General features: G+C 36.8%; 2 protein-coding genes, 1 long non-coding RNA gene and 1 other non-coding gene across 4 annotated transcripts; 1 reads left to right on the top strand and 3 right to left on the bottom strand.

Moving 5' to 3' along the window:
• Positions 1 to 11,217: 11,217 nt before the first annotated feature.
• Positions 11,218 to 13,033, bottom strand: LOC141628988 (uncharacterized). Its single transcript, XR_012537209.1, has 2 exons — positions 12,411 to 13,033; positions 11,218 to 11,567 (listed from the first exon to the last, which is right to left on the bottom strand). It is a non-coding gene; the product is annotated as an uncharacterized LOC141628988 (long non-coding RNA).
• Positions 13,034 to 18,208: 5,175 nt separating this feature from the next.
• On the bottom strand, positions 18,209 to 20,085 carry LOC141637875 (uncharacterized). Its single transcript, XM_074447288.1, has 6 exons — positions 20,042 to 20,085; positions 19,710 to 19,776; positions 19,491 to 19,613; positions 19,321 to 19,404; positions 18,588 to 18,691; positions 18,209 to 18,287 (listed from the first exon to the last, which is right to left on the bottom strand). The coding sequence occupies exons 1-6, from the start codon at positions 20,083 to 20,085 to the stop codon at positions 18,209 to 18,211; spliced, it is 501 nt and encodes a 166-aa protein (XP_074303389.1).
• A 3,950-nt stretch (positions 20,086 to 24,035) lies between these two features.
• On the bottom strand, positions 24,036 to 24,142 carry LOC141644811 (small nucleolar RNA R71). The gene has a single exon (XR_012544417.1). It is a non-coding gene; the product is annotated as a small nucleolar RNA R71 (small nucleolar RNA).
• A 1,221-nt stretch (positions 24,143 to 25,363) lies between these two features.
• Positions 25,364 to 26,074, top strand: LOC141637868 (uncharacterized). The gene has a single exon (XM_074447283.1). The coding sequence runs from the start codon at positions 25,364 to 25,366 to the stop codon at positions 26,072 to 26,074; it is 711 nt and encodes a 236-aa protein (XP_074303384.1).
• The last annotated feature ends 905 nt before the right edge of the window (positions 26,075 to 26,979 follow it).

Genomic DNA, 26,979 nt, shown 5'->3' with positions numbered 1-26,979 from the left:
TGTAAAACTAATGTTTGATGGGTAGATGAACAAGGAGGTGACTAGGTAACACACTGAAAAAAAGGGTAATTTGTATCTTTCCATTACTTTCCTTCTCCATTTCTTCTAACGGTTTAGATATTATCCTGAAATGATCTAACAGTCACAATTTTCAATTTTAAGTAATGGATGGTGATGTATAGGAGGAATAATATATAAAAATGGATCTAATCAGAGGTAATTGAGAGGATCCTAAACGAGATCTTTTAATAACTACTTTACCCACTAATAGCCTAATAGGGTTGTCTTTTGATCCGATTTACAACTATAATAGTGTAAAACCGTCTTATACAAGACTAACTGAAAGAGAAAAAGAAATTCAGTTCAATTTTCAAATTAGAAAACATCCCGTGCATTGCACGGGTTACAAAACTAGTTTTACTTCATAAATGCGTCATTCCTGCATTTAAACACCAAGTAGCGGCAGTATCGACATTCAAATATAAAAGGCATGTAAATGACATAATTATCACGGAAATCGTTTCAAAAATAACTTAAAGAGAGTCATAAAAGTATATATAAATATGATTCATCAAAAGTCGAATAATACAATCGTAGAATCATGTTACAATTCCTTGCGTAGATTTTAAACGACCAAAATTTTAGGGTCCTAGATTGTTTTGATGTTATGTATACTGCCACAATATATTTTTATTTACCACAATTTATTATAAAGTTGCGCCATTTATTAATATTTTACCACAATATATTTATTTAATTCAATTAGTTCTCAATTTTGGAAATTCTGGTTTTTAATTCAATTAATTCAACGTGTTATCCCATACTTGAGTTTCCAATTCTAAAAAAAGGCGCGAGTTCTGGGTTGATTTTAAGACCCGAGTGATAAACTTGTCACTTAATTCCAATTGTTCTAAATTCAACTGTACAATCTCGACAAAACGTTCCCGAGCACCAGACGAGATTTTAAAAAAATCCGCAACAATACGAACGTGCATGGTGAAGCTAGTTTTTCCCCCTTATATTGGTTGTCATTTTGATTTACCTTCACTAATTACTACCACTAAATCACTAATGATATAACTCTTAATTCATAATCGTCTATCAAATTAAGTGGACAAGTAACAGAGAAAAAAAAATACCTTATGTGTAGTAATGGCTTCAGCCTCCATGTTTTCTCCAACCTTACTCTTCCCCGATTTCGCGTTTTCAAGGCCGTCTCTCTCGTGGCCAATGCCTCTATGTTGGGCACATCCTTTATCTCAGCCGCCCCCACCTCTGTGTTGGCCGCATCATTTATCTTGACCACCCCCTCTTTTCTCTCGGTTTCTTTTCTATCACCCTTTATTTCTTGGCTTAAGGCTTAACTTTCGCGACCTTAACCCTGGTCAAGAAACTACATCAAATATCACAGATTTAATTGTTGTTGACCTCTTTAAACTGGAAGATATAACAGATAGAAAATTTATACTGAGTCTAAAGGGAAAAGTAGATAAGAAGCTTTTATCTTGTATGTATGACAAGGCGATAACTATTTTGGAGGAATACAGGAAAAAATAAAGAGACATACAATATAGGTTACAAACAATCACAGAGACGGAAAAATAAAGAAGACAATCAAAGAGACGGAAAAATACGGAAAAATAAAGAGGACAATCACATAGACGGAAAAATACAGGAAAATAAATAAAGAAGACAATCAAAGACACGGAAAAATAAAGAAAAAAAATAAAGAGACATATAATCTGGGTTGTAGTCGTTAGGGTTCATCTATGAGATTTAAGAGTATATGTATATAAGAAAGTTACCGTAAATTGAGAGTGGGCTTAGTAAAGTAAAAACATTGGGATAGTGAAGTAAAAAACATTGGGCTAGTGAAATAACGTGTCGGATCAGCCACGTGTCGGGTATTCTGTCTTGTTCATCATGTACAGAAGAAAAAAGAAAGTTAGTCTATGATTATACCAGTTCTATTTCATATTTATTTTTTATTCTTGTGGAAATTATGTATTCATACTTGCTAGTTTTATTTTTTGTAGAAACTAGTTAATGTACATGTATGACCACAATTTGATTTTTTTCTTCTCCATATTAGGAGCACATGGGCATGCTATGAATGCTTGGAAATTATATGGAGAAGATAAACCGGATTCTGTTAAAGACTTATTCAAGCTACCTGAAACTTGTCTGGTGCTTGGGAACGTTTTGTCGAGGCTGGACAGTTCAATTTAGAACATTTGGAATTAGGTGACGAGTTTGTCACTCGAGGTCAAACTATCTTTTACATTATCCATGTGCAAGTGGTCGACTTATGGTGCAATATTATTATCAAAGTACCTTAGCTTTTGTAATGGGTTCACATATCCGCAATGCAATAACCTCTTTGTAGTACTCGTCGTACTCGTATTAGTTAACTTTGTTAAACTTACTCCCTAATGTTTTGACCTTGGAATATATTGACATGCAAAATTCTCCCTCTATCTATTCTTTTATTTCATACTAGTATAGATCTCGCGCGAAAGCGCGGTTTTTTAAATAGAAATATTAAAGAAGGTAACAATTATACAACCGATATTAATTAAATTTGAAATTTAATTGTAAAATTTATTATTAATAATATTTTGTACTAATAGGTGGAAAAGAAAAAGTTCAATATAATTCAGTTGTAGATATAATATAATGAAAGCCCAATTATAGATATGATATAATGAAAGCCCAATTATAGCCAAATTCATTTAGGCGGGAAAATTTGGAAATCTCTTATTCTTCTAGGCGCTGTTTGGTAAACGACATATTGACCATTTTTTAGCATATTCAAGGGTTTTCGCATATTTGACCAATCAATATGCTAATTTTAGTGTTTGGTAAACAACATATTGAAACAGCATATTTGAGGTCAATATCTTTGTTTTACAATATCTTTTTACCCCAAAGATATTGTTAGCATATTGTAAAATAGGAAATTTTTCTCCATTTTACAAAGAAAACTAACAATCTACTAATCGTAATTTGTCAATTACCAAACACTCAGATTAATTCTGCTAATAATAATATGCTAGTCAAACTTTCTGATAAAATCTGCCATTTGTAATCTGCTTTTGCAATCTGCTTATGCTGAAATTAATCCGCTGTTTACCAAACATGGCCTTAGTATAAGGCAGAGTGTAGATATAATATAATGAAAGCCCAATTACAGATATGATATAATGAAAGCCCAATTATAGCTAAATTCATTTAGGCGGGAAAATTTGGAGATCTCTTATTCTTTTAGTATAACGGGATTCTTTATGAGGGGTATTTTATTTAAATGTAAACAAATATATATCTTTACCTTGTCTTAGAAATATATATGTTATCCTTTGTGATTTGATGCCTTATATTCATTAGACATTCAAACACAGATATTGTATCTCACCTCAATTAGAGAAGTATAATTTATCGTTTAGTACAAATTTTCATATAAAAAAGTTACACCATTATCGTGAAAGATATAGGTTGTTTTTTTATTCCATTTGTCTCTTTTTTTTTCTCTCATAAACATATCAAAGTTTAATTAAAACTACATATATTAATTCCCTCAACTTATGGGTTGTGTACTGTCATTATGAAACTTTTCATGACGATCTTTTGATGAATATGTTATATGTGGCTATACTTTTTTTCTTGCATATGTTTGTATACAACAATGCAAAAAGGGAAAAACTTGCACACTTTTATATTATTAAGAAACCTTTGGCTACATACAGAAGTGAACGTCGTTGTCAAGTAAATATAATAGACTCTACATTTGATTTCATCCCATATAAAATCACCTTGATACCTTGCGGAGCGAACTAATTCTCTTAGCTTTTACATATATTGTCGAGACTCTTAAACCTTCAACTTATTAAATTCTGCACATGTAATACTACAGATTTTATAGGCTGGTACTCGACCGAGAATTGCCTACTCGGCCGAGTAAAGTGTGTTGTGTATTATGTTTGGCTACTGCCCAGGAACACTCGGCCGAGTATGTCGAATACTCAACCGAGTAGAGGGTACTCGGCCGAGTATACTCTATACTCGACCGAGTATCCGGTCTGTCGAGTGTTATTTCTATGGTTTGATTTGGAAATGATTAGAGCATTATATATTACGCTAAACGGTTTCTAATTACGTTTTACAAAACCTAAAACTTTCTACGACGCTTTAATCATCTACGAATCTCTCCTTTGGGTGTGAGTGGCCATAGCTATTGCATTATTTCCTTTGTTTCGTCATCGGTAAGTTCCATCTTCATGTTCAATGGTTTATATTTTAGGGTTTGTCTTTGATTATGAATTGGGGGATGGGGTTTTGCATTTAGTGATTGTGTTATGTGATTGTTGTTTAGGCGGAGACTTCGTAGAGGAGCCGTTCTAGTTTGCTTGCTCGTATTCTTTGCAGTTGTGCTAAGGTAGGGTTTCCCTACTCAGTTTCTGTCTAATTGATTTAATATGTTTTGTGTATTATGTATGATTGTTGTTTGCTGATCATCGCTGGAGTGTTGGTGTGGTGGTGGTGTGATGGTTGTGACGGGTGTTGTTATGTTTGTGGTGGAGTCACTTGCGGGAGTGGCTTCACACCCTAGTTCGCCCTCCGTGGAACCCATCACATGAAGGGATGTGCACATTAAGGGACAGGGTTATCGCTCGTTGATGAGCGGGATTTAGGTGGGGATTGGCTGCGGTCCCCCACTGGCGGCGAGGATTATCTGTTACGATGGGTAATCTGGCATGACTATACACTTCGGTGTGTAGTCGATTACTGTGTGAGATCGGAAGACTGGGGTTGGAGGATGATCAGCTTGTTACTTTATGCACTTGTCTTATTTTAATTATGCAGTAACTTACCCCGTTGTGTTTTGTAAAATCTGTGGTGATCCATTCGGGGATGGTGAGCAGATTGTGACAGGTGATGCGCTTGTTGAGCTTGTGGCAGTCACTGGAGAGTCACCATGCTGGATTAGTTATCACTGTCAAGAGTCTTAGATGTCGTTTTGTAGTTGCTAGCATTTGGATATTACTTTTGTTGGTTTTGAGACGATGTAACTTTTATAACTCTCGTTCTTTAATAAATGTGTTTGAACTGTTGATTTTGATATATACTTACCTCGGGCAACCAAGATGGTAACAACCTTTCATGCTAGGGTAGTCCTTGGTAAGATACCTTGGTATGAGGGGGTGTTACAAAGTGGTATCAGAGCCGACGATTCCGGCACCTAAAACAAATGACCCCAATGAACTTAGGGAGTCTAAATAAAATGAAACTGGGGAAAGTTGTTTAGAGCTACCGCAAAGACTTGGGAGACGTCCCAAAGTCGCACTAAGGCCCTTACGATCTCAAACCGGTCACCAGGGGGAATTGTTGTATGTTGAGTCAATGTATGTGTGTTGTACTTGGCAATTTGAATGGTTGGATCATGTGGTAGAAGAAGTGGTACGTGTTAGTAAGTGAAAAACGTGGCAAGAATTGCGGATTTGGATTTAGTATGAATGTGTGGCATGCTACGTGTTTATTACATGGCTTTATGATTGATGATGTGTTAATATATATATATATATATATATATATATATATATATATATAACTTTGGGTAGAAAAGCATGCATAGGATATATTTATGCACTGTTGTAGCTCGTTTTGGCATGACTCGGCCGATCAGGGCGGTACTTGACCGAGTAGGGAGTACTCGGCCGAGTAACCAAGTACTCGACCGAATGTTGTTTGGCAGTGAGTAGCAGTGGCTACTGGAAGAGTTACTCGAGCGAGTAAGATTAGCGTACTCAAGCGAGTAAAGCATACTCGGCTGAGTGTTGTTCATACTCGACCGAGTATGATTTCTAGGATTTTGACGTTGGCTACTGGAGTGGATTACTCGACCGAGTATCAGTGATACTCGACCGAGTAGTCCTTACTCGACCGAGTATCGCTATTTACTCGGTCGAGTGCTTCTTTGGCGGAGGGTCGTTTACATTTTGAGCAGCAGGCTTTTGTGCTTACTTTCTTCTTATCAGCTCAAAATGCCGCCAAAGAGGAATGTTGCGCAAATCCAAGCATTTGAGATGACTATCGATGAGATAGCTCGCATGATCGAGCAACATGAGGCTCTCCTTGAGGCTCTTAAGAATGTGGGTAAGGGTGCGGAGAAATCTATGGATGCTACCCAACTTAGCATCATCATCATCATCACTCGCTTTAACCCACCTACTTATGAGGGCGTCGGAGAACCAAAATTGCTCGAAAACTGGCATCGTGAGATGGAGAGTCTTATGGAGGTTGTTAAGTTCCTGCCAGATGATACCGAGTTTGTCGTACTCCTCGATATGCAAACAATATTTATAAAACTCAATACCAACTAATAAATGTAGTAGGGTAAGGAGGTCGATCCCAAAATATGGTGATTGTGGTTCTTAAATTTATAGTTTTATTTCCAGTTTAGTTCTAGCTAAGATGAATTAAATGATTGATAAGCTAATGGGTAAATTTACAACTTAGACAAGCAATTAATTAAATGAATGACAAATTGCTTAAGATGATAATTAAGGAAGCTAGGGTAGTAGGGTTCACTCATGTGGATAAATATCGAGACTTGGCAAAGGTTAACAAATAATCGAGGCAAAATCAAGGATAAATCTCCCTCTCTCGAGGTAAGGCTAATCCAAGGCTAAACAAGTTTAAGTTCACACTTAAAACTAATTAAAGCCCACTAATTATCATGTAGTATCTAATCTACGTGTATAAATGTTACCATGTTAATGTGTAGGTGGCAAAGGGAGTGAAAGAGGTGGATCGGCATGTAACTTATAAAGAAGGGCACACGCCTAAAGGATCCCGGTCGCGTGACAAATATAATGAGGAAGTGTTGGCCAACATAGTAAGCATTATTTTATTAAGACGAGTTCATTACTAACTTTATTATTTTAGTCACAAATATAATTTGAAGTTTATTTAATATATTATAGGACAACGTATTGAAAGAGGTAGAAGAAGGGAAATTCACTCCCAGTGGTCGTAATGACGTTCTTGCTAGAGCGATCGGCCGACCCGAACATCCAGGTCGTTTGAGGGGCGTCCCGTTACAGGTTGGAGTAACGAAATATTATGGGAAAACTGCCCCGATTAAGAAGAAAAGGAAGACTAAGTCTGAGAAGGCTGACATGGTAACATTTATTCTATTATTTTCATTTAAGTTCAATTCACATGTTATTGTTGGGATAAAAATTGCTGACACAATACATTCTTGGCACGCAGCTTCAGTTAATGGCATACGTACTACTAAAGCTGAATGCTGGAGGCAAGCTATCCGAAGAAGAAGTGAAGATGATGGAGGATGTCATTTCTAAAGGGGGTAATAATAAGGTACAACAGATTGGTCAAGAGGCCGCTACTACCTTGGCAATACATGAGAAGGAAGTATCGGTCAACGAGATTCAGAAAAATCAGGTAACTAATAATGCTTCTGAAGTTGTAACAACTAAAGCCAATCAAGTACCTAATACTTCCTTATTTTTTTTTTGGGTAAGATTAAGGGGTGTGTTCCCTGCCAGCTCTAATGCTATAACTTCTGACTTGGTGCCATTGGTTAATTTTATTAGGTAAATAATGGGTCTGAAAAGGAGATGCAACTTCAGAAGACGGCTGATGGAAAACAGCATACATCTCCTTCAAGTCAGTTCCCTGTTTTCAATAAGGTATGCATGAAGTGTTTAATTAGTTAAATTTATATGAATTATATTAAATTTTGGGATATAATAATGTATGTGTATATTCTTCAGGCCGTAAACAAGAGGCCAGTTATTCTTGCTGACCCTAAAACCGAAAAGCCACATGTGCGTGTTGGCCGGGGTCTCGTAGAAATGCACACCAAATCTGCAGTTAGCCGAAACGTAGTTCATGGCGAAAAACTTTTGCCGAATCATACCAAAGTAGAGATAACTACAGTCTTTCCAGGCCATGAAAAATTTAAACCGCCTGTCGATTCGTGACGACATTACCATTCTGGGAGATGCGGTTGGAAGTTTCATCCAATGGCCGAAACTCACATCTACTTGCTCGGACGTCTCCGCCTCGAAGCGGAAAGCGATTGGGGTTAGAAGAAATACCTTTATATATATGTTAAATTTTTAATTGTTGAATGTTTTTATATGTTAAATTTATATGTTATTTTTTTTTGTAGGGAACAAAAAAGCCGGCTTTGGCGGATAAGCCTAAGTCCACAGACATGCCAACGACCTCGTCGAGACAACAACTTGATGAGGTATTTAATTAACTTCTCCATTTTTTTAAAAACCTCGCTCCCTTTATTTATATTTTGTCTGTATTTATAAAAAGCATGGTAATTTTGTGTAGGGGACAAAAAAGACTGATAAGCCTAAGTCCCTAGTCTTACCCGCTACTACTACCTCATCATTGAAAGAGCAGGTTGATGAGGTATTTAATTAAGTACGCTTTTATTTTTATTACTCCAACTAGGATATGTTACCTTTGGATTTTTTATTATTTTAATTATCTACTACATGTGTAGGCTGGTGGTAGTAGCACAAAATCAAAGACTCATTCTTTCCCGGACCTGAAAGAAGTTAGGAGTTTAAACGACTCAAAATATTCTGGGAAGGATTACATGCAAAAAGTAAGAACGGAGACGATGAGGAAACTGCATGAGGAGGCTGGACATCGCATAGCCACCGAGCAATTGATAGTTATTCCGCTCGAGGAGGATATTCTAGGGGTTGAGCGCCAAGCACTTATATCATGGGATATGCTAGCCGTTTGGGCTGGCCTAGACCAGATTGATGTGGCACACCTATTTGTTTGGATGAAGTAAGTTTCTTAATAACTAATTTCATATTCTAATATTCTGACTACTAGATAGTGTTTTAAATACCGGAATTAATACCGTAATAATGTAGGATATTGAAATTGAGAGTGATGCCCGAGAAGAATATTCCATCTGATCAATACGGATTCTTGTGCCCCTATGTTTTATCTTTATTTATTCCGGATTTCTCGTTCGAAGAACGGGTAGATTATATTGCTCAAAGAATTGGCGACAACCAAGAAGCTGATTTTTGGCGCTTATAATGAAAAAGGGTAATAAACAAATTAAAATTACGTTTCCCCCTACAATTGCATTTTCATAACTAATATATGTACTTGTTAATAATGATGATGTCTCTTGATGTAGGACTCATTGGGTGCTAGCAGCCATCATGCCGACAAGGAAAAAAGTATTCTGGTTGGACTCTATACATCATCCACCAAGCGAGATTTTTAAGCGCTTGATTAATAAGTAAGTTTATAATACTGATTTATTTATAATAACATTAAGTTTCAATTTTTATTTATAGAAAAAAGCTCATTTTTGCCCCTAAAAAAATGAGTTTCTGCTTCCTTTTTTATTTTTAAAAAAAAGGGCCTTTGAGAAGAGAAGAGCAAACGAGCAGGATCAACCCAGGAAAGATTCTGATGTTGGCCCTGATTTTATTACGATAATAGGGGTACGTGCTCAAATACAATAACATTAAGTGCAAAAATCTGTGTTTAATACTAATACAATACCTAATGTTCAAGATTCTGATGTGAGCCTTCTCTCGTTTGTTTGTTTTTATGTAATAATAGGCCCCTCGCCAGCCAGATAGCATACAATGTGAATACTACGTTTGTCGGTTCATGTTGGAGATTATTAGGCGAAGATATATCATTATTCTAGAAAATGTTAGTAATTTAATAATGTGTTTATTACTTTTTTTAAATTAGAGCTAATGTTGTCTTGCTTGCTGCTATATATACCATGATGTTGCTATGCAGTAATTGATGTTGTTACAATAATGTCTTCTCTTTGTTTTTTCCGCAGTATGTAATCAACCCGTCACAACAGATTGAGGAGTACTCAAGTATAGATATAGACGAGGTAAGGGACATGTTGGGCAAATACGTCTTAGAAAATAGAAATGCATGATACTCAGAGTTTAGATCAACTTATTAGTAAAATTTTTGTTGAAGTTAGGGAATGATTAGTTCATGTAAATTCAACTCCTTTTAAGTATATATATATATATATATATATATATATATATATATATATATATATATATATATATATATATATATATATATATATATATATATATATGATGATCTTTGTTGTTGTGGTTGAATTGAATCTATTGAGTTCGATGAAACCAAATTGTGATTTATCTTTGGTCTTTGGTATACGGTCTTTCTTGATATATGCAGGTTTTTGAATGGCATGAAACAAATTTAATTTTTCAAAACATTAGGAGTTCGTAATAAAAACGGTTACTAACAAAAACCGTTGTGAATATCTTTCACAACGGTTAATAAAAATAACACCGTTGTGAATGACTTTCACAAATACCGCGCATAATATTCAACAACAGGTTTTAAACGAAGAACCGTTGTTAAAAGTCTTCACAATTTTGGAGGTAAAGTTACAACAACGGGTTTTAAACTAAGAACCGTTGTTACTAACAAGTTCAACAACGGGTATGTAGCATAAACCCGTTGTTAAAAGACTTCACAATTTTGGAGGAAAAGTTACAACAACGGTTATACATATGACAACCGTTGTTATATTATTCCCTCCAAATTTTTGAAACACTTTCCACAACGGAGAACACCAAACAACAACGGCTTTTAACCTTGGTGAATACATTCGACAACGGTTTCATTAAATAAACAAACCGTTGTAAATACCTTCTACAACGGCCGCTTTAACAACGTCCGCTTTTTGTTTTTACAACGGTTTTTACCCGTTGTTATAGCCTGTATCTGTAGTAGTTATTCTAAGATGGAAAAAGGATTAAGCTAAAAGACACAAACTTTAACTCAACAAACTCAAAGATTCAATCTTTAACTCAAGAAAATCAAAGACTCAATCTTTGGGTGGAACAACAATGGTGAACAAATAAAAGATGAACAAAAGAGAGAATACAACAATCAAACAACTAAAACTGGAATTCTAACATAAACAACTAAACAAAACTTAAGAGAAAAGCAAATGTAAACAAATGAAATTAGGAAGAGAAATTATACCAACTCAATAGCAAAGGAAAGAACTTGGATTGAAAATAAGAAAGGAGATGCCTTCAATCTTCTTACAACCCAATTTCTACACTAATAATGGCATAATTATTGAATAACTTGTTCTAATTAGGGAAAGATTAACAAGGTAATTAGTAAAGTTTGAAACTTGGAAATGGGAAATAAATTAGATCTAGAGTTGTGTGTCTAAACACGATTTTGAGGGAGTATTTATAGTATTCTCCTATTTAGGTTACAAAAAATGAATTAAGAGAAAACACGGGTAGCAGCGACAGCCAGCCGGTCGACCGGCGGCTGGCTGCCCTTCCGGCGCCGAGACATGTCAAAATTGAAGCTTCAAAATGCCCAAGGTGACTCTCTGCCGGTTGACCGGCCGCCGGCTGGTCGGCCCAGGAGCACCTTCTACTTTTTCCTTCCCTTTCTTCCTTGCTAGCTTCCTCGTGTGCCTTGTTTCTTGCCAAATTCCCCTTAGCTAGCTCAATTACCTACAATCAAGTGCCAGAGTCGGTCATAGCGGGAATGAAAGGCAAAATGCAAGAAAAAGGCCTAAGATTATGGCTAAGTGGTCCAAAAGCTTATCAAAAAGAAAGGGTAAAACGGGGCTGAATGTTCAATCATCAGTGTCCCTTCCGCGTACCGGCAGAGGACACCTCTTCATCTTCTTTCTTCATTTTCTTCATTCCTCTTTAGCTCTCTGCCGGGCCAGCGGCTGCCACTACAAGAAAACTTGATTCAGGCGACTGTTTTCAGTCGCCAAAGTCAAATTGGCGACTGAAACTGGTCGCCAATGTCCAGTCGGTCGCCTTAGTCGCCTAAAGTAATTCAGGCGATCGAAATCAGTCGTCAAAATTGGCAACCGACTAATTAGTCGCAACTGCTCAGTAGTCGCCAAATTGGCGACTGAAAGTGAAGGTACTTGCAAAATTGGCGACTGAAAGTAGTCTCCAAATGACTATTTTCGGTCGCCAATTTTGACATTAAAAAAAAGTTACAGATCTGCTAATTTCCATACTAAATTTACATTGTATTACAATTAACCTCCGAAACAAACCATGGCAAAATTTACATTACTAAATAAATTTATTGGAGCTAAAACAAACCCACAAATTTGCTCATTTCTATACAAAATTTACTAAATTTACATTACATTAAAATTTACCCCGCAATTTGCGGGAGCCATTGAAGCGCTGAGGTAATGTTATTAAAATTTACGTTACATTACAATGAAGTTGAACATAATACTACAAACACCATCAACATTAACAACAATTTGTAGACAAAAAAAAACATTAACAACAATTTGAATAACACGAGAAAAACCAAGTTACCGTCATCGCAACCGTCGAATGACACGAAAAAATCAAATTACATCCCTTTCTTTCTCGCCTCTTCTCCTTCTTCTGTCGCATATCACCGCGCCACCATATCTCACGCCATCGACTTGTTGTCAATCATTGTCATCGCCTACTACCACTATAATTTTTTTGAAACAAAATCTGAAAAATAATTTATAAGATAGATAGACCAATAATTTTAATTAGATGGATAGTGAGATTTTGATGAATATTAGACAAGAAGAGGAATTAAACTTGAGTTTTGTTTAAAGAAGAGCAATTAAATGAGCTGAAATTGGGATTTTTTTGAGTTTGGGCAAGATTTGGTAGAGTGTAAGATTTGGTAAAGTAAAAACGAAAAAAAGATGAAGAAATTGAGGAATTTGGTAAAGTAAAAAAAGATGAGAGAATAGGGGAATAAACATGATGATGAAAGACAATTAGGTATTGTGTGTGCAAAATAATTATGTGGGGGAGATAGGATCTGTTTTAAGTAAAGTAAAATGATGGACAAAATGACGACTGAAATTTCGGTCATTCGACCTTATTTTCAGTTGTACGAAATTGTGTGGACGCCAAGTTGGCGACCAATAACAGTTGATCGAAATTTATTTCATTCACCAAATTGACGACCGGGTTAGACAGTCGTTAGGTTTAGTCGCCGAAATCAGAATTCTAGTAGTGTGTTGTGCCTCTGCCGATACCGAGCCCTTTTTCATTTTGGCTCAATTTCCTCCATAATTTCTTCTAAGGCATGGAGGTAGGGTTCCCTGCCGGTGAGCCGGTTGCCGGCCATCCGGCAGAGAACTCTCCTCGGAATTGCTTCCTCTATGGTATGGAGGGGGTTCCCAGCCGGCCAGCGGCTGGCCGACCTACCGTCAGAGGAACCTTTTTAGCATTCTCTTCTCTTCTTCTCCCACGAAAACTCCTTGAGACTCCTTTTTTGGTTCCGTTCTCAAATGCCGACTCATTCCCTCCTTTACACATATAGTATGGGAGTAATGGTACAAAATGCAAACAAAAGGGATAGAAACCGTCCCGAAACGCGTCAAAACGCGCGGAAAAAGAGAAGGAAATCCTAACCAAATAAGCAGGCATTAGAGATAAGCTAACAATTTGGTTGATTTAAACTGAAATTTACCACACAACTTACACCAACAGCAAAGAGCAAGCAATGCAAAGGCAAGCACTTGATTGTCTAGTCTTTACCACAGGTGACTGATCAACACCTGCAGCCTAGCACAGGATGTTATCAAGACTCTCAACTACGGTCTAAGCACAATTTGAAAAGATTTTAATTCTTAGGATACAAACAAAGCTCTTAATTTATCTTACAAACGGTTATAAAATAAACTGATGCAAGTTGAAATGCAAACAAAAGAGATTGCAGGTGACAGTGACAGGTTGATGTGCATTTGGCAGTTGGTTTTCTTTGGCATGAAGCATGAGGACGAGCTGCATTAATTCATCTCTTGACTTGCTCTAGGTTGTATATGAGGAAATGGCATGACAATGCAAAAGAGCTTTTGAACAGCTTCCCCTTGTCTAACCAAAAATGGAAATCTGCTTTATACCTTTTCTGTCTTCTTTTGCAATCAGTTTCAATTTTTTTTTTTTCCTGTGAATTGAAGAGTGAATTGGCCCTGGCTCCCTAGGACTTTTATTGACTCACTTGAATAAGCTTTCAGCTGGCCATGGTAGTAGCTGGTGATTTGGCCAGGTATAGAAGTTGTTGGCCTTCACCGGTGGCAGTTAATTAATAGGGTTCCCTAAGCAAATGTGGAGAAGACTGTGGCCAGGTTCCTGAATTGCACCGGCCTAGTCTTCAGCTCCGGCTGCATTATTTGTAATAAACGTAAATACTTATTTCTTTTTAACAAAGTACTTCAGCTGTTATCTTACGATATGTACTACCTTGGACAACCGAGATAGTAACAAGCCTATTTATTTAGAATGGTCTAATTAAAACTCTTAAATAAATGGGAATGATACATGTATAATTTTTTTTCTCTCTCTATTAGTCCATTGTAGACCTGTCAAACGGGTCGGACGGGTCGGGTCGGGTCATGCTGGTCGGGTCGAATACGGGTCGGACAAGATACGGGTCGGGTTATACGGGTCACGGGTCAGGTTAGTGTCAGAATACAGGTCAAGAAATAATTTCTAACGTCTTTTTTAAACGATTTTTTTAATTAAAAAAATATTTTTTAAAAATGTAAATCATATTTAAAATTACTATTTTAATCATATTAAACGTTTGAATTAATTATATTGACATAACTATTAAAATAAATTTTTTTTAATAATTATTTTATTATTAAATATTATAAAAGTTATACTCTATAAAATTAACTTCTTAGTTGCTTTCGTAATTTTAAATAATAAAAAAAAAAATTTAACTATTTTTTCAAATATAATATATAAATATTAATATTTTAATAAAATTCTTAATTTATCTTTGACCCAACGGGTCGACCCGTTCGGGTCGGGTCTCGACCCTAAAATAACGGGTCAGTTCGGGTCAAACGGGTCGCGGGTCGAAAAAATCGGACCTGTAAAAAAACAGGTCGGACGGGTTGGGTTTTCGGGTCGGGTCGAATTTTGACAGGTCTAGTCCATTGCATGCATTTTTGGTGGTTCTTTTTCATACGTACTACTAATACTATAAGGTGGGCTTGTTCTTGATTTTAGACATACATATACACATTTGGCCTATATATATATAGAGGCCGGATCAGGTGAGGCACCTCATTATGGCGAGGCGGCCGGTCTCACCAAAATGATACATGTTGACCGGACTGTGATATATTGCGCGGGCTTAGATCAAAATTGACTCAATTACATTATTAGAAACACACGCTCAACCCTATACAAACAACGTTCTTTCTTCATCATCAAAACTCCTCTCAGCCATCTTTCCCAAATCAATCTCCATAACCTAATCAAGTGAAGCAATTGTTCGTAGATTGCAGCGATTTTCCGATCAATTGTAGCGATTTTCCAATCAGTTTGATCTATTCCAGATTTTTTTTTTCGATCAATTTGATCAATTCCGGCGTTTTTTCGATCAATTTGATCAATTGAGCATTTTCAGATCAATTGTAGCGATTTTCCAATTGCATGACCTACCTGCATCCACAAATTTGGATCATTTGCAGTATAAGAATAAGACTCAACATGATGATGATGAGTCTTATTCTTCAATCATGGGTTTGGGTAACTTAACCTTGTCTGACAATTACACAGGTTTTTATTTTCTCCTTTTTTTTACCCATTACCTAATTTTTATCAGTTGTTATGCAAAGATTTCTTCTTTTCTTGTTTGCGATCTTTTTCGTTGTTGTTGTTGTACTTGTTATAATTTCGGAATTGAAATTTTCTTGAAGAAGCACTAGTGTAGTGACTATAGTCCAAGTTTTGTTAAAATAGCATTCGATAACAAGCGTCTGCTGTCTGCGCTAAATTGCATCAGTATAATTTATAAATTTCCTGGTTTGTTTTGTGCTGGTTGTAAATTGACAGTCTTGGTGGATTTCGGAATTGAAATTTTTCTTGAAGAAGCACTATTGTAGTGACTATAGTCCAACTTGTTAAAATAGCATTTGATAATAAGCGTCTGCTGTCGCCTGTCTGCACTAAATTGCATCAGTATAAATTTCCTGGTTTGTTTTTGTGCTGGCTGTAAATTGTCAGTCTTGCTGGTTTCGATAATAAGCGTCTGGTTGTAAATTGGAAATTAGGTGCGTTTAAGATGTACTGATGTAGTATGATGGGTTTAACTTAATTTTCTTGGAATATGAACAGACGAGACGAGAAGACCTAATCAGAGTCTAAAACCATCAGCATCAGCGTATTGGCCTCACAGCGTAGGAATGCCCGTTGCCTACGATCCTGATTTCACAACTTCACAGCATCATAGTGGTATGGATCAATTATTCCCACATTATCCAGCAATATTTATTAGTCAATATTTGGATGCTTGTCCTCGATGCCTAAGATATGATAAGAGATAACCTGTTTTGCTCTTCTCCTGATTTTGTGAATCTCGGTCCTTATGTTGTGAATTATATAGCTTGTTTTGTGAACCTGTAAGATAATTTTCTAAAACTTGGTCATTGTAGGTATTAGGAATCACCTATTTTGTTCTTTGCCTTATTTTGTGAATCTCAGTCCTTGTGTTGTGAATCCTAGAGCTTGTTTTGTGAACTTGTAAGATAATTTTCTAGAACTTGGTCACCATAAGTGTTAGGAATCTCAGTCCTTGGTTTAAAACACCTTTTTTGCTTTTTTCCTTATTTGGTGAATCTCAGACCTTATTTTGTGAATCTCATACTTTATTCAGTGAATCTTATGGCTTGTTTTGTGAAACTTGATCATCATAAGTGGTTAAAATCACCTATTTTGCTCTTTTCTTTATTCGGTGAATCTCAGACTTTGTTTTGTGAATCTCAGACCTTGTTCAGTGAATCTTAGAGCTTGTTTTCTGAAACTTGGTCATCATAAGTGGTTAAAATCACGTTTTTGCTCTTTTCCTTATTTGGTGAATCTCAAACCTTACTTTGTGAAACTGGGTCATCATAAGTGGTTAAAATAAATGGGGGTATGATTTTCTTTCACATTCTTTCAAGATGGAATGAACTAAAGTAGCACATATTCAAAAAAACCGCAATTAATTTTGTTCCTCAACATGAAGGTGGAAAAAGATAAGGGAACAACTCACATGATGAAAACTAGTGGAATGATTTAATTATTTTAAAACCAATTAGCTCAAATGGCAGAGCGTTGTGCAATGCACAAGGTGTGGGTTCGACTCCCATGTTGGTTATTGACTGCTAGTGTTACTTCAAAGCCTAATTGGTATTTCGTAGTGGACTTTTGGGTTTTGGCCTTTTCTCATCATGTCCAATTGCACCCAATTTAGATAATTTCTAACATTGACTTTACAAAGGACTCAAAATTGTAATCCTTTGCTCCTTTAGTGGCTCTGCACGACGTTTTGGCTTATGCACGCCGTTTGTGCATATCTAAGTTTGAGCTTCTTCTACTCATCCTCAATTTTGCACATCTGAGGACGGATTTGGCTAACTCATCCTCAATGTTATTGTATTTAAGTTTAATACACTAGATTCTTAAATTAACTAGGCTATATGAGATTCGAACTCATACCTTTGTGCAAGATTTGCACATTGCTCTCCCATTTGAGCTAATAGCCGTTAAGATATACGAGTACATAACAAAGATTAAATAAGGGGAACCTTAAGCTAATAGCCTTTATATATGGAACAATGAATAAATACAAGTCCTTAACTGTATCATAGATGGAATATGACCGTTGTCAAGTGGAATCTTAGGCCTTAACTGTATTTATAGATGGAATAAGGGGAACCTTAAGCTAATAGTCCTTAACTGTATCATAGATGAAATTGATTACTTGCCAAGTGACAGGCCTGACGGCAAAAAAACCGTTCCCGCAATGGTTCCTGATCTAATTATTGTCTCAAGAATGCCAAAGAGGAAGTATTACTGTATTACATCTTTGCATGCTCAAGTCCCCTAGTCTAGTGCACCTTGCTTGACAGGTGCCATATACAATTTTCTAACGCTAACTGATCGAAGAACTCTATTTAATTTGTCTGCCCCCCTCTTGGAGCTAGATGCTTCTGCTGAAAATTGCATGCACTTGCGTGAATGTCGAAGAAGCTCAATTAATGAATGCACCAGTTAATGCAACTGAAGCATGTTGTTTTGCAAACTGAGCAAGTCGTGTGATGACATGAATAATATTAATCTGTTTAAGAGGCTATTTGACGAGATTTCTCTGACCCAAGTGCTTCACCAAGACAGAGATCAACAAATGCGAGTTCCCTTCTGCTGCAAAAGGAAAAAAACACACACGCATTAAAAACAAGAGATATCAGTGAGACCATAATGAAGATATGTACAACTCATTAAATCAAGGTTTAAGACTTGATTTCAGAAATGGTTATTACAGGCACATTCTTGGAATTGCTGCAGTGAGAGACCAATATCGCCTCACCGGATCTCAGCAAAAAAACCACTTAATCAGGTTATCCAAATCTAAGCTATCAGGCTTTGAGCTGTGTATAAATAGTCCACCAACAGTAGAAGATAGACGGTAGAAAAGTTGCATAATTGGAATAGCACGAATACCGAAGTTGTCTCCATCCACCACCAGAATCGCGTTTTACGAGTTCGAGAGAAGCAAAGAATTTACGGTTAAACCCGATGCTTTGAAATAGAGACAGGATCAAGCACTGAAGTTGAAAAATCCTCCGGCTCATTAGGTTCCAGTACATGAGTAGATGGAGTAGAACGTTGCAGATTGACGTGTGAAATAGAGTAAAAGATGTTTGACAGACAAACAGAGAGTTTAGCAATGTTATACCTTAACTTCTGTTCAGTAAGGACAAGCCCTAGAAGTCTCGGTATAATTGGTGTATAATACTCTCATGATTACTTGAGCGAAACAAGTTCCAAGTTCCTTAATCCTATACACCCAGAGTACACATATTAGTAGACAGTCATTGCTAAGGCAGAAAGATCATACATCAACAATGCATGCGCTCCCAAATATTGTTTTACGCGATGAAGTTATACATTAACTCATAACATGAAACACATACAAATAGTGACACACTCACACACTCACACGTCCCAGCATAAAGTGATCTCTAAAGTTTAGTTCAAGTAATCAAATTAGCAAAGAATCGGAAAAACTTCCCAGCAATGCAGCAGCACAGTACATATAGCTTATTTCAATCAAACTCATGAAGAACTCTAACGGAATGCAGCAGCACAGTACATATAGTCATTTGGAACACAATCGTCAATTGCCAATCGAGAATGTACAGCTTCTGGTAAGGTTTACTAGAGAATGTCTTACCTCATCTGATGAAGCGTTAAAACGAGCAGCTAGGATATAGGTCGAGTTCTCAGAGATGCCACACCTTTTTAAAGATTCTGTAATCTGCTAGGCGTATGATTTTAATTAGAATGGAAAATAATTACAGATAGACGAGGGATAAATTTGGTTTAGGAAAAAAATATCCATACATGCTTAGATCCCGAGTAGTTGTACACTAGTTCAGAATGAACAGTCCGTGTAGTTATTGAATCCCGTCCCTTGGACTGAAGTGCCTTGTGGGCGGCTGTAAGAATGGGAAAAACATTCGAAACCTGTCTCGTCAGAGGGAAATAAATAAAATCAAATATAAGCAGAAGATATATGATAATATGCGACATTGGCAACATTGCCTGAACTCAGAAACTCACCAGAGATGCATTAAGAAACGAAACTTCTGGGTCTAGGGTTCCGGCTTGCATAGAATCCAGCAGCTCCCTGCAAATTAGCCGGGTTAAAGTTACATGATTTTATTTGAACTAAGCTATATGTACTGTGCTGATATTACATATAGCAGATCATTCCGATATTACACAACAACTCAAATAAACACACAATTCACAAACATAACACAGCAATTAACAGTAACTACAGATTAAAATATCAATCTAATACCAGAATCATGATCGCATTAGACAGATGTAAGAAAATACAACGCCGGACAAAGAATGCTTACATCTGAACATTAGTGGATCGAAATTACCTAACTTTCGGATGATAATGGAGATCGAAAAGCTCAGTGGTCATGGTGGACGGAAGCTCGGTGAGAAATGGCGGCGAAATCTGGGCTGAAGAGAGGGAAATTGAACGGAGTAAATTAAACGCGATTGAGTAAATGAATAAGGAGAAATCAACAGTTTGTTGGGTTATATAAAGGGACACGTGTCAAAATCTGAGGCACTTGTAGTTGTTTAATCCAATGGTTTAGAAGGTGTCCAGCCGCCTCACCCTAAGAAGGGTGCCTCACATGATTCAATCTCTCTCTCTCTCTCTCTCTCTCTCTCTCTCTCTATATATATATATATATATATATATATATATATATATATATATATATATATATACATCGTCTATGTATAGTATTATACTTCGTATAGCACTTTAGCATCTCATTAGTAACAAAACTTCTATTTAAATGTTTTGCAATAATATCTTAGTATGTGTAAATTTTATTTTCTATTTTCTAATAATTGTATATGTTTACATAAATACTCCATGCTATAGGGTCTTCTCAAATAATCCAACCTACATTTTAACTCACAATAAACCAACTTTAGTTACCCAATTCACGAAATATACTCACTCAAATTTTCACCTTTAATACAGGGTTAAAATCGACACAGCATTGGTCGATGTGGCTTTTTACAATATTTTTAGACAAACAAGTTATCATATATTTTACAATATTAGTGAATATGGGTAAAATCGACACATATAGTTGGCTCACATTGACGTATGCAAGTCGGTTAACCTAGATTTGGGCTCAAAATAGTTGGTGACCCGTTTAGGGTCCAAGATTTTCCTTGGAAGTTATTTTTTCCATTTGCTTGAGACAGGCACATCTGTCTTAATCTTAAGACGAGTCAAATAGAAGGAAGGACAAAAACAAAACTTCTAAGAACTGACAAAACAATTGTACTATATAGCCGATTGGGATGTTATATAACTTGTTTTAGTCTTAGGACGAATATAGTCGTCTAAGTGATCGACATTTCAAATTCACAACCTCTAGCTAGTAATCAAATGAATCTTAAAACACGTTGTAAGATGTTAAATTAAACCAAAACAAATCAATATATTAATCAAATCAAAACTATATATTAAATCCAGAAATCAAGGGATTTCAATGTAATTAAAGAAAGTTATAAAAATTAATTATACTATATAGTTTTAAATTATTAGCACCGTGCGATGGACCCGATTAAGTGATCTCAATGCAAATATTATATAGTTTGGGTTAAAATTAAATTATATAGAATCTTGGTAATTTTCCTAAACATTTGTAAGAGACTAAAACATGGTCAATTTCCTTAAAATAAAATAATTAACTAAGGTCAATTTTTTTAAAATAAAATAATTAACTAAGATGGTCAATTTCAAAGAGACTAAAAGAAAGAAGATGCTTGGTAATAATTTTCCTAAATATTTATAAAAGACTGTTAACTTCGTTATTTACGCTCTTTCTATGCCTAAGAACCTTTGCTTATAGCTCACTTGAATGTATTTTATGTGCATTTCAAGGTTTTAATTCCATATAATGCTCAAATCCCGTCCTTTTGAAAGTTTGTTTCGGTTTTGGTTGTGTTTAACCATTTTTTGTAGGAAAGATGATGATTTAGCAATACTACACCCACTAAGGGAGGCCCATATGCGATACACATGACCACAAGTCCAACCCAAGACGGAATAAAAGGCTTAAGAGAACAAAAGGCTGAGTCTAGCGCGTATCCAGAAGCAAGATGCGCATCTCTTACAGGAAACCACAAACCGTGCGCATCCAACAGTGCCTTCCTCATCTCCAAGATGCGCATCTCTTACAGGAAAGCACAAACCGAGCGCATCTGACCATGCGTATCTCAACTTGGGAGTGCGCATCTTCAGATTCGCGCAATACTCTTATTAGCTTAAACGACATTGTTTTAAGTCGTTTTTACTTGATTTGTAACCTAGTATATAAGCAAAAAACTTGAGTTTTCTGAGGGGATCATCATATAACAACTCTTAGTGGGAGAAATAGAAAAACCCTTGTAATTTGTGACAATCCTTCAAACAATTTACAAGATTCAAGCTTTCTTTCACCAAGTTCCTCATTGTTTTCTCAATTGTTCTTGTTGTTGGTATATTTCAATTTCTCTTTCTCTCTTTAAATTCATTTGTTTACATTTGCTTACTCTTTAGTTTTGTTAAGTGGTTTATGTTAGAATTCTTCTTCTAGTTGTTTGATTGTTGTTTTTCTCTCTCTTGTTCATCTTTTCCTTGTTCTCTTTTGTTGTTTTCACCCAAAGATTGAATCTTTGGGTTTGTTGTGTCAAAGATTATGTCTTTTGGTTTAACCTCTACCCATCTTAGCTTAATTTGTCTATTATCATAGTTTTATTTAATTATTGCATGATTAATTGTAGAATCCAATTTTACATCATGTTTACACTTAAAGAATCCTCCTTTATTGTTTGCCTTGCTAAATTAACCACGAATAGTGAGTAGTCTTTTCACTAGGGCGCGATTAGACCCTAATATGAGTAATTTATCTAATTGAGTTCATTAAATTAGTTGTTGAGGAGGGGTTGTTGGGTTTAAACAAAGGAATCGAATTGTTGTGTCTATTTGGGAGTAATTGTCGGTTTTGACCCTTGTCCACCAACGGGAGTTGGTTAGGTTGGGATTGATCACATTACCTTGTTTTAGTCGTGTGCCGACTTGGGTTGAGCCCGGGAGGGAGAACCCAAGTGGGGTGCTTTTGTTTTTCGGTCTTAAGTTCGCCTTCGGGAGAAGGGTTGGGATGACCGTGAGTTTATCGCAGGCTTAAGCCCTTGATCTTGATGAGAGGTGAGCGGAGTGAGCCCATTTTGGTTACCCTTGAGTCTTGAGTCGGGGGAAATCGAGTCATGAGCCCGGGAGGGAGTTGATTCGGTATCACTAGTGTCCCACCATGAGCCCGGGAGGGAGTTGGTGGGCGAATTAGAGGCGTCGCCACCCAATACACTCCCCCCTTGACAACTAGTTGAAGGAACTCATGATTTATTATGAATGTCGGTGGTTTAGTCGCGCCCTAGGCCCTTAATTTATCGAGTAACGCCGCATTGTTTTAGCTTGCTTTTATTCTTTAGCTTTTGCATTATTTATTTCTATTCAATTGTTATTTAGTTTAGTCCTTTGGATATTAATTCATCCTTGTTTTATCCGACTTAGCTAAGCATAAGAATTAGAACGATTAATATTCTCCCTAGATCCTCGTGGGATTGACCCTCAAATAGTGTACAACGACAATCGTGCACTTGCGAGGTATAATTTGATAACCATTAAGTTTTTGGCACCGTTGCCGGGGAGCACGGCTAGATATTAATCGTTTTAATTTTAGTTTAGACTAAGTCCCTTGTTACTAATCCTTTCTTTCAAGTGGTTAGGTCTTTTGCATGAGTAGGCGACGAAGAAGAGGTCAACCAACATATCCAATTGATCTTGAAATTGAAGTTACGGCAAGAAGACTTAATTCTCTAAGAAGAAGGGGTTTTCTAGACACACCACCGGTAGAAGAAAGTAATCAACAAGGAACAATTGAAGTGTTTGAGAATCCTTTTGGAGTAGTAGTAGAAGAACCTAACGTCATGGGTGATCCGGTTCCGATAAGAGAGACTATGGCTCCTAAGCACATAGTGAACCCAAGCATCCAAAGGCCAAGAATTCAAGCTAATAACTTTGAGATCAAAAATGCCTTGCTCAACCTTGTTCAAGACAACCAATTTGGAGGAGGTCCCTTGGAGAACCCAAATGATCATCTAAACGAGTTCCTTGAAAATTGTGATATGTACAAGTCGAATGGGGTCTCCGATGATGCGGTACGCCTTAGGTTGTTCCCCCGTTCACTTAGGGGTTCGGCCAAGGATTGGTTAAAGAATTGTGACCCGGATTCCTTCAAGACATGGGATGAGTTGGCTTCGGCATTTTGGAACAAGTATTTCCCACCCTCAAGAACGGCCAAAGTCAAGAGTGAACTACAAAGCTTTACTCAAGAAAAGGATGAGACCTTATATGAGGCATGGGAGAGGTATAAGAGACTCCAACGGTTATGCCCCCACCATGGCATCTCCGAGGCCGAGCTAGTGAACAATTTTTATAAAGGGTTGACCCAAGACCTTCGGCTTTCATTAGATGCGGGGTCGGGAAAAGGTGCCTTAGACATTTTGGGGCATAAAGCGGCAAAAGAGCCAATTGAGAAGATGACCTCACGAACTATGGAATGGGGAAGTGATAGGCAATTGAGAAAGGGAAAGAACAAGGATTCTAATGCGGTTTTGAATGTGGAGGTTAAGGGAATGCTAGATGAACTCACCCAACAAGTTGCTTTGCTAAATTCAAAACCTTCAAGCTCCGATATGAGGCAAGTCTTGTCTTGTGAGTTGTGTGGGGAACAAGGGCACACTCCAATTGGGTGTCCCTTGATTGCACCCCTCCAAGAGGAATGCTATGAGCAAGCAAATGGAGTTTGGGAATCCACAAGTGCAAGGCAAGGGTTCAATAATAACAACAACCAATTTGGTAATGGAAAAAGAACTCATCCTTTCTTGTCTTATGCTTCACAAAACATTCAAAACCCAACCACTTCCTCACCACAACAACAAAGGTTCAATCAAAAGTCTCAATTCCAAAGACAAATCCCACCCGGTTTCCAAGGAAAACAATTTGTCACTCAAAATCAACAACCATTTGGGCGTTTCAAGGGACAAAATTTCAATCAACAACAAAACCAAAATTTCCAACCTCAAAACCAAAACTTTCAAACCCCTCAAAAACCTTCTTGGGATCAAGCCTTTGAACAATTGGTGATTGCAAACCAAAAACCCGACTCAAAGTTTGACAACCACATTGCCTCACAAAATCGGGTTAATGATGAAATAAGAGCATCCCAAAAAGCTACGGAAACGCATGTAGCCCAAATTTCTCAACAATTGAGTCAATTGGCTCAAAATCCGGGGAAGTTTCCGGGTAATACGGTTAACCCAAGGGAGATGAATGCGGTATTTTTGAGGAGTGGAAGGCAATTGGAGGAGGTTGATAAATCTCCTAAGAGGAAAAGGGTGTCTAGTGAAGTAGTGAAAGAGCACCCGGTTGAAGTTGTGGTAGAAGGTAAAATTGGGGTGAAGAAGTCAACGGAGGTGGAGATGGTTGATCCTCCAAAGAAAGATGAACCAATTACAACTAAAGCCAAAGAATGTACTCCACCACCAAGGGAGTATGTTGCACCGGTACCCTTTCCACAAAGGCTTGCAAGGCCTAGTATGAGAAGTTTGTTGAAATCTTGAAGGGAATGAATGTCACGATTCCTTTCCTTGATATGATTACTGAAATTCCATCATATGGGAAATTTCTTAAGGATCTTGTCACTTTGAAGAAGAAGAGTGGAGAGGTGCAAACCATCAACCTCTCCAAGGAATGTAGTTCTATTCTTACTCACACCAACAAGCTTCCAAATAAGCTAGAAGATCCGGGTAGCTTCTCAATTCCATGTTCTATCCAAAGAGTGGCTATAAAAAGAGCATTGTGTGACTTGGGGGCTAGTGTGAGCCTCATGCCACATTCAATATTAAAGAGGCTTGATTTGAGAGATTTGAAGCCAACTAGAGTTTCACTTCAACTAGCCGATCGATCGGTTAAATTTCCCATTGGTGTGATTGAAGATGTACCCTTGGTTGTTGGGAAGCTAATCATACCATGTGATTTCTTTGTCATGGACATGCCCGAAGATAGCCATGTGCCAATCATTTTAGGAAGGCCTTGCTTGGGCACGGGAGGTGCTATGATAGATGTTAAGAGTGAAAAACTCTCACTCCAAGTGGGTAATGAGAAGATTGAGTTTGAACTCAACAATTCCATGAAGTCTCCTCCTATGGGCAACTCTTGTTGTAGGGTGGATATGGTGGAAGATAACTTGGATGAACCTAATTTAGGGCCTTCATTTTTGGATCCATTAGAAGCTTACCCAACAAATGAAAAAAGGAAAAGAAGAGTTGAAGCTTGAGGGTGGATGGGATCACCCCAATGTGATCCCTCCCAAATTTGATTCTAGCACTAATACCCCTCCAAAAATGAAGCCAATGGTTGAGAAGAAGAAACCAAAAAAATGGAGAAAGAAGGTGAAAAGAAAACGGAAATGTGAACCAAGCCTTGAAAATGAAGAAGTTCTTGTCCATGACAAGAAGAAGATTGAAGAAGAAATTGCCCGGAAATGGTCAGAAGTGCACCACGCCATAGGCGGTGTACACGAAGTGTTGTCAAAGCTTGGAAGCTCTTACTCCATGGGAAAATTTGAAGTTGTTAAAGGGATAGCGGGATTCCAAGAGGGGGATCCCGGTTGATTGAAGCCTCTTTGATGAAGAGGTTTGGTGGAGTTACTTAAGAACCACCGCATTGTATATACTCTCCCCTTCTTTAATTAAGTTTTACCGTATTTTGCATTTAGTGACCTTATCCGAATAGGAGTTAATTTAAATTAGCTCTCTTTGCATTGATATAGTATAGTTGCATCATATTTCAATTCCGCATATAGAATAGATCATGCATTGCATACCTATTTGAAAATCACAAAAAAAATTGAAAAAATTGAAAAATTTCAAAAATATGTATTTACTTTTCGAATATCCTCCACACATTCATTTCTATCAAGAATTATGTAAATAAATAAGTGTGGGGATGACATTCTCAAAATTTAAAAATACAAAAACATGTTATTTAGTTTCAAATATTTAAAAATCCAAAAATATGTTATTTAGTTTTCCTTTTCACTCCCTATGCTTTTGTCCATTGAGGACAATGTACATTTCAAGTGTGGGGAGGGAAATATCCACTCTTGTGAATATTTGCATATATTTGTAAATTCTTGTAAATTTAAGAAAATTCAAGAAAATGACTAAAATTGAAAAAAAT

Source organism: Silene latifolia, chromosome 2 (genome assembly GCF_048544455.1).
Source record: "Silene latifolia isolate original U9 population chromosome 2, ASM4854445v1, whole genome shotgun sequence".
Lineage (NCBI taxonomy): Eukaryota > Viridiplantae > Streptophyta > Magnoliopsida > Caryophyllales > Caryophyllaceae > Silene > Silene latifolia.
The sequence above is the reverse complement of the archived record's forward strand: the minus strand, read 5'-3'. Positions and strand labels throughout refer to the sequence as shown.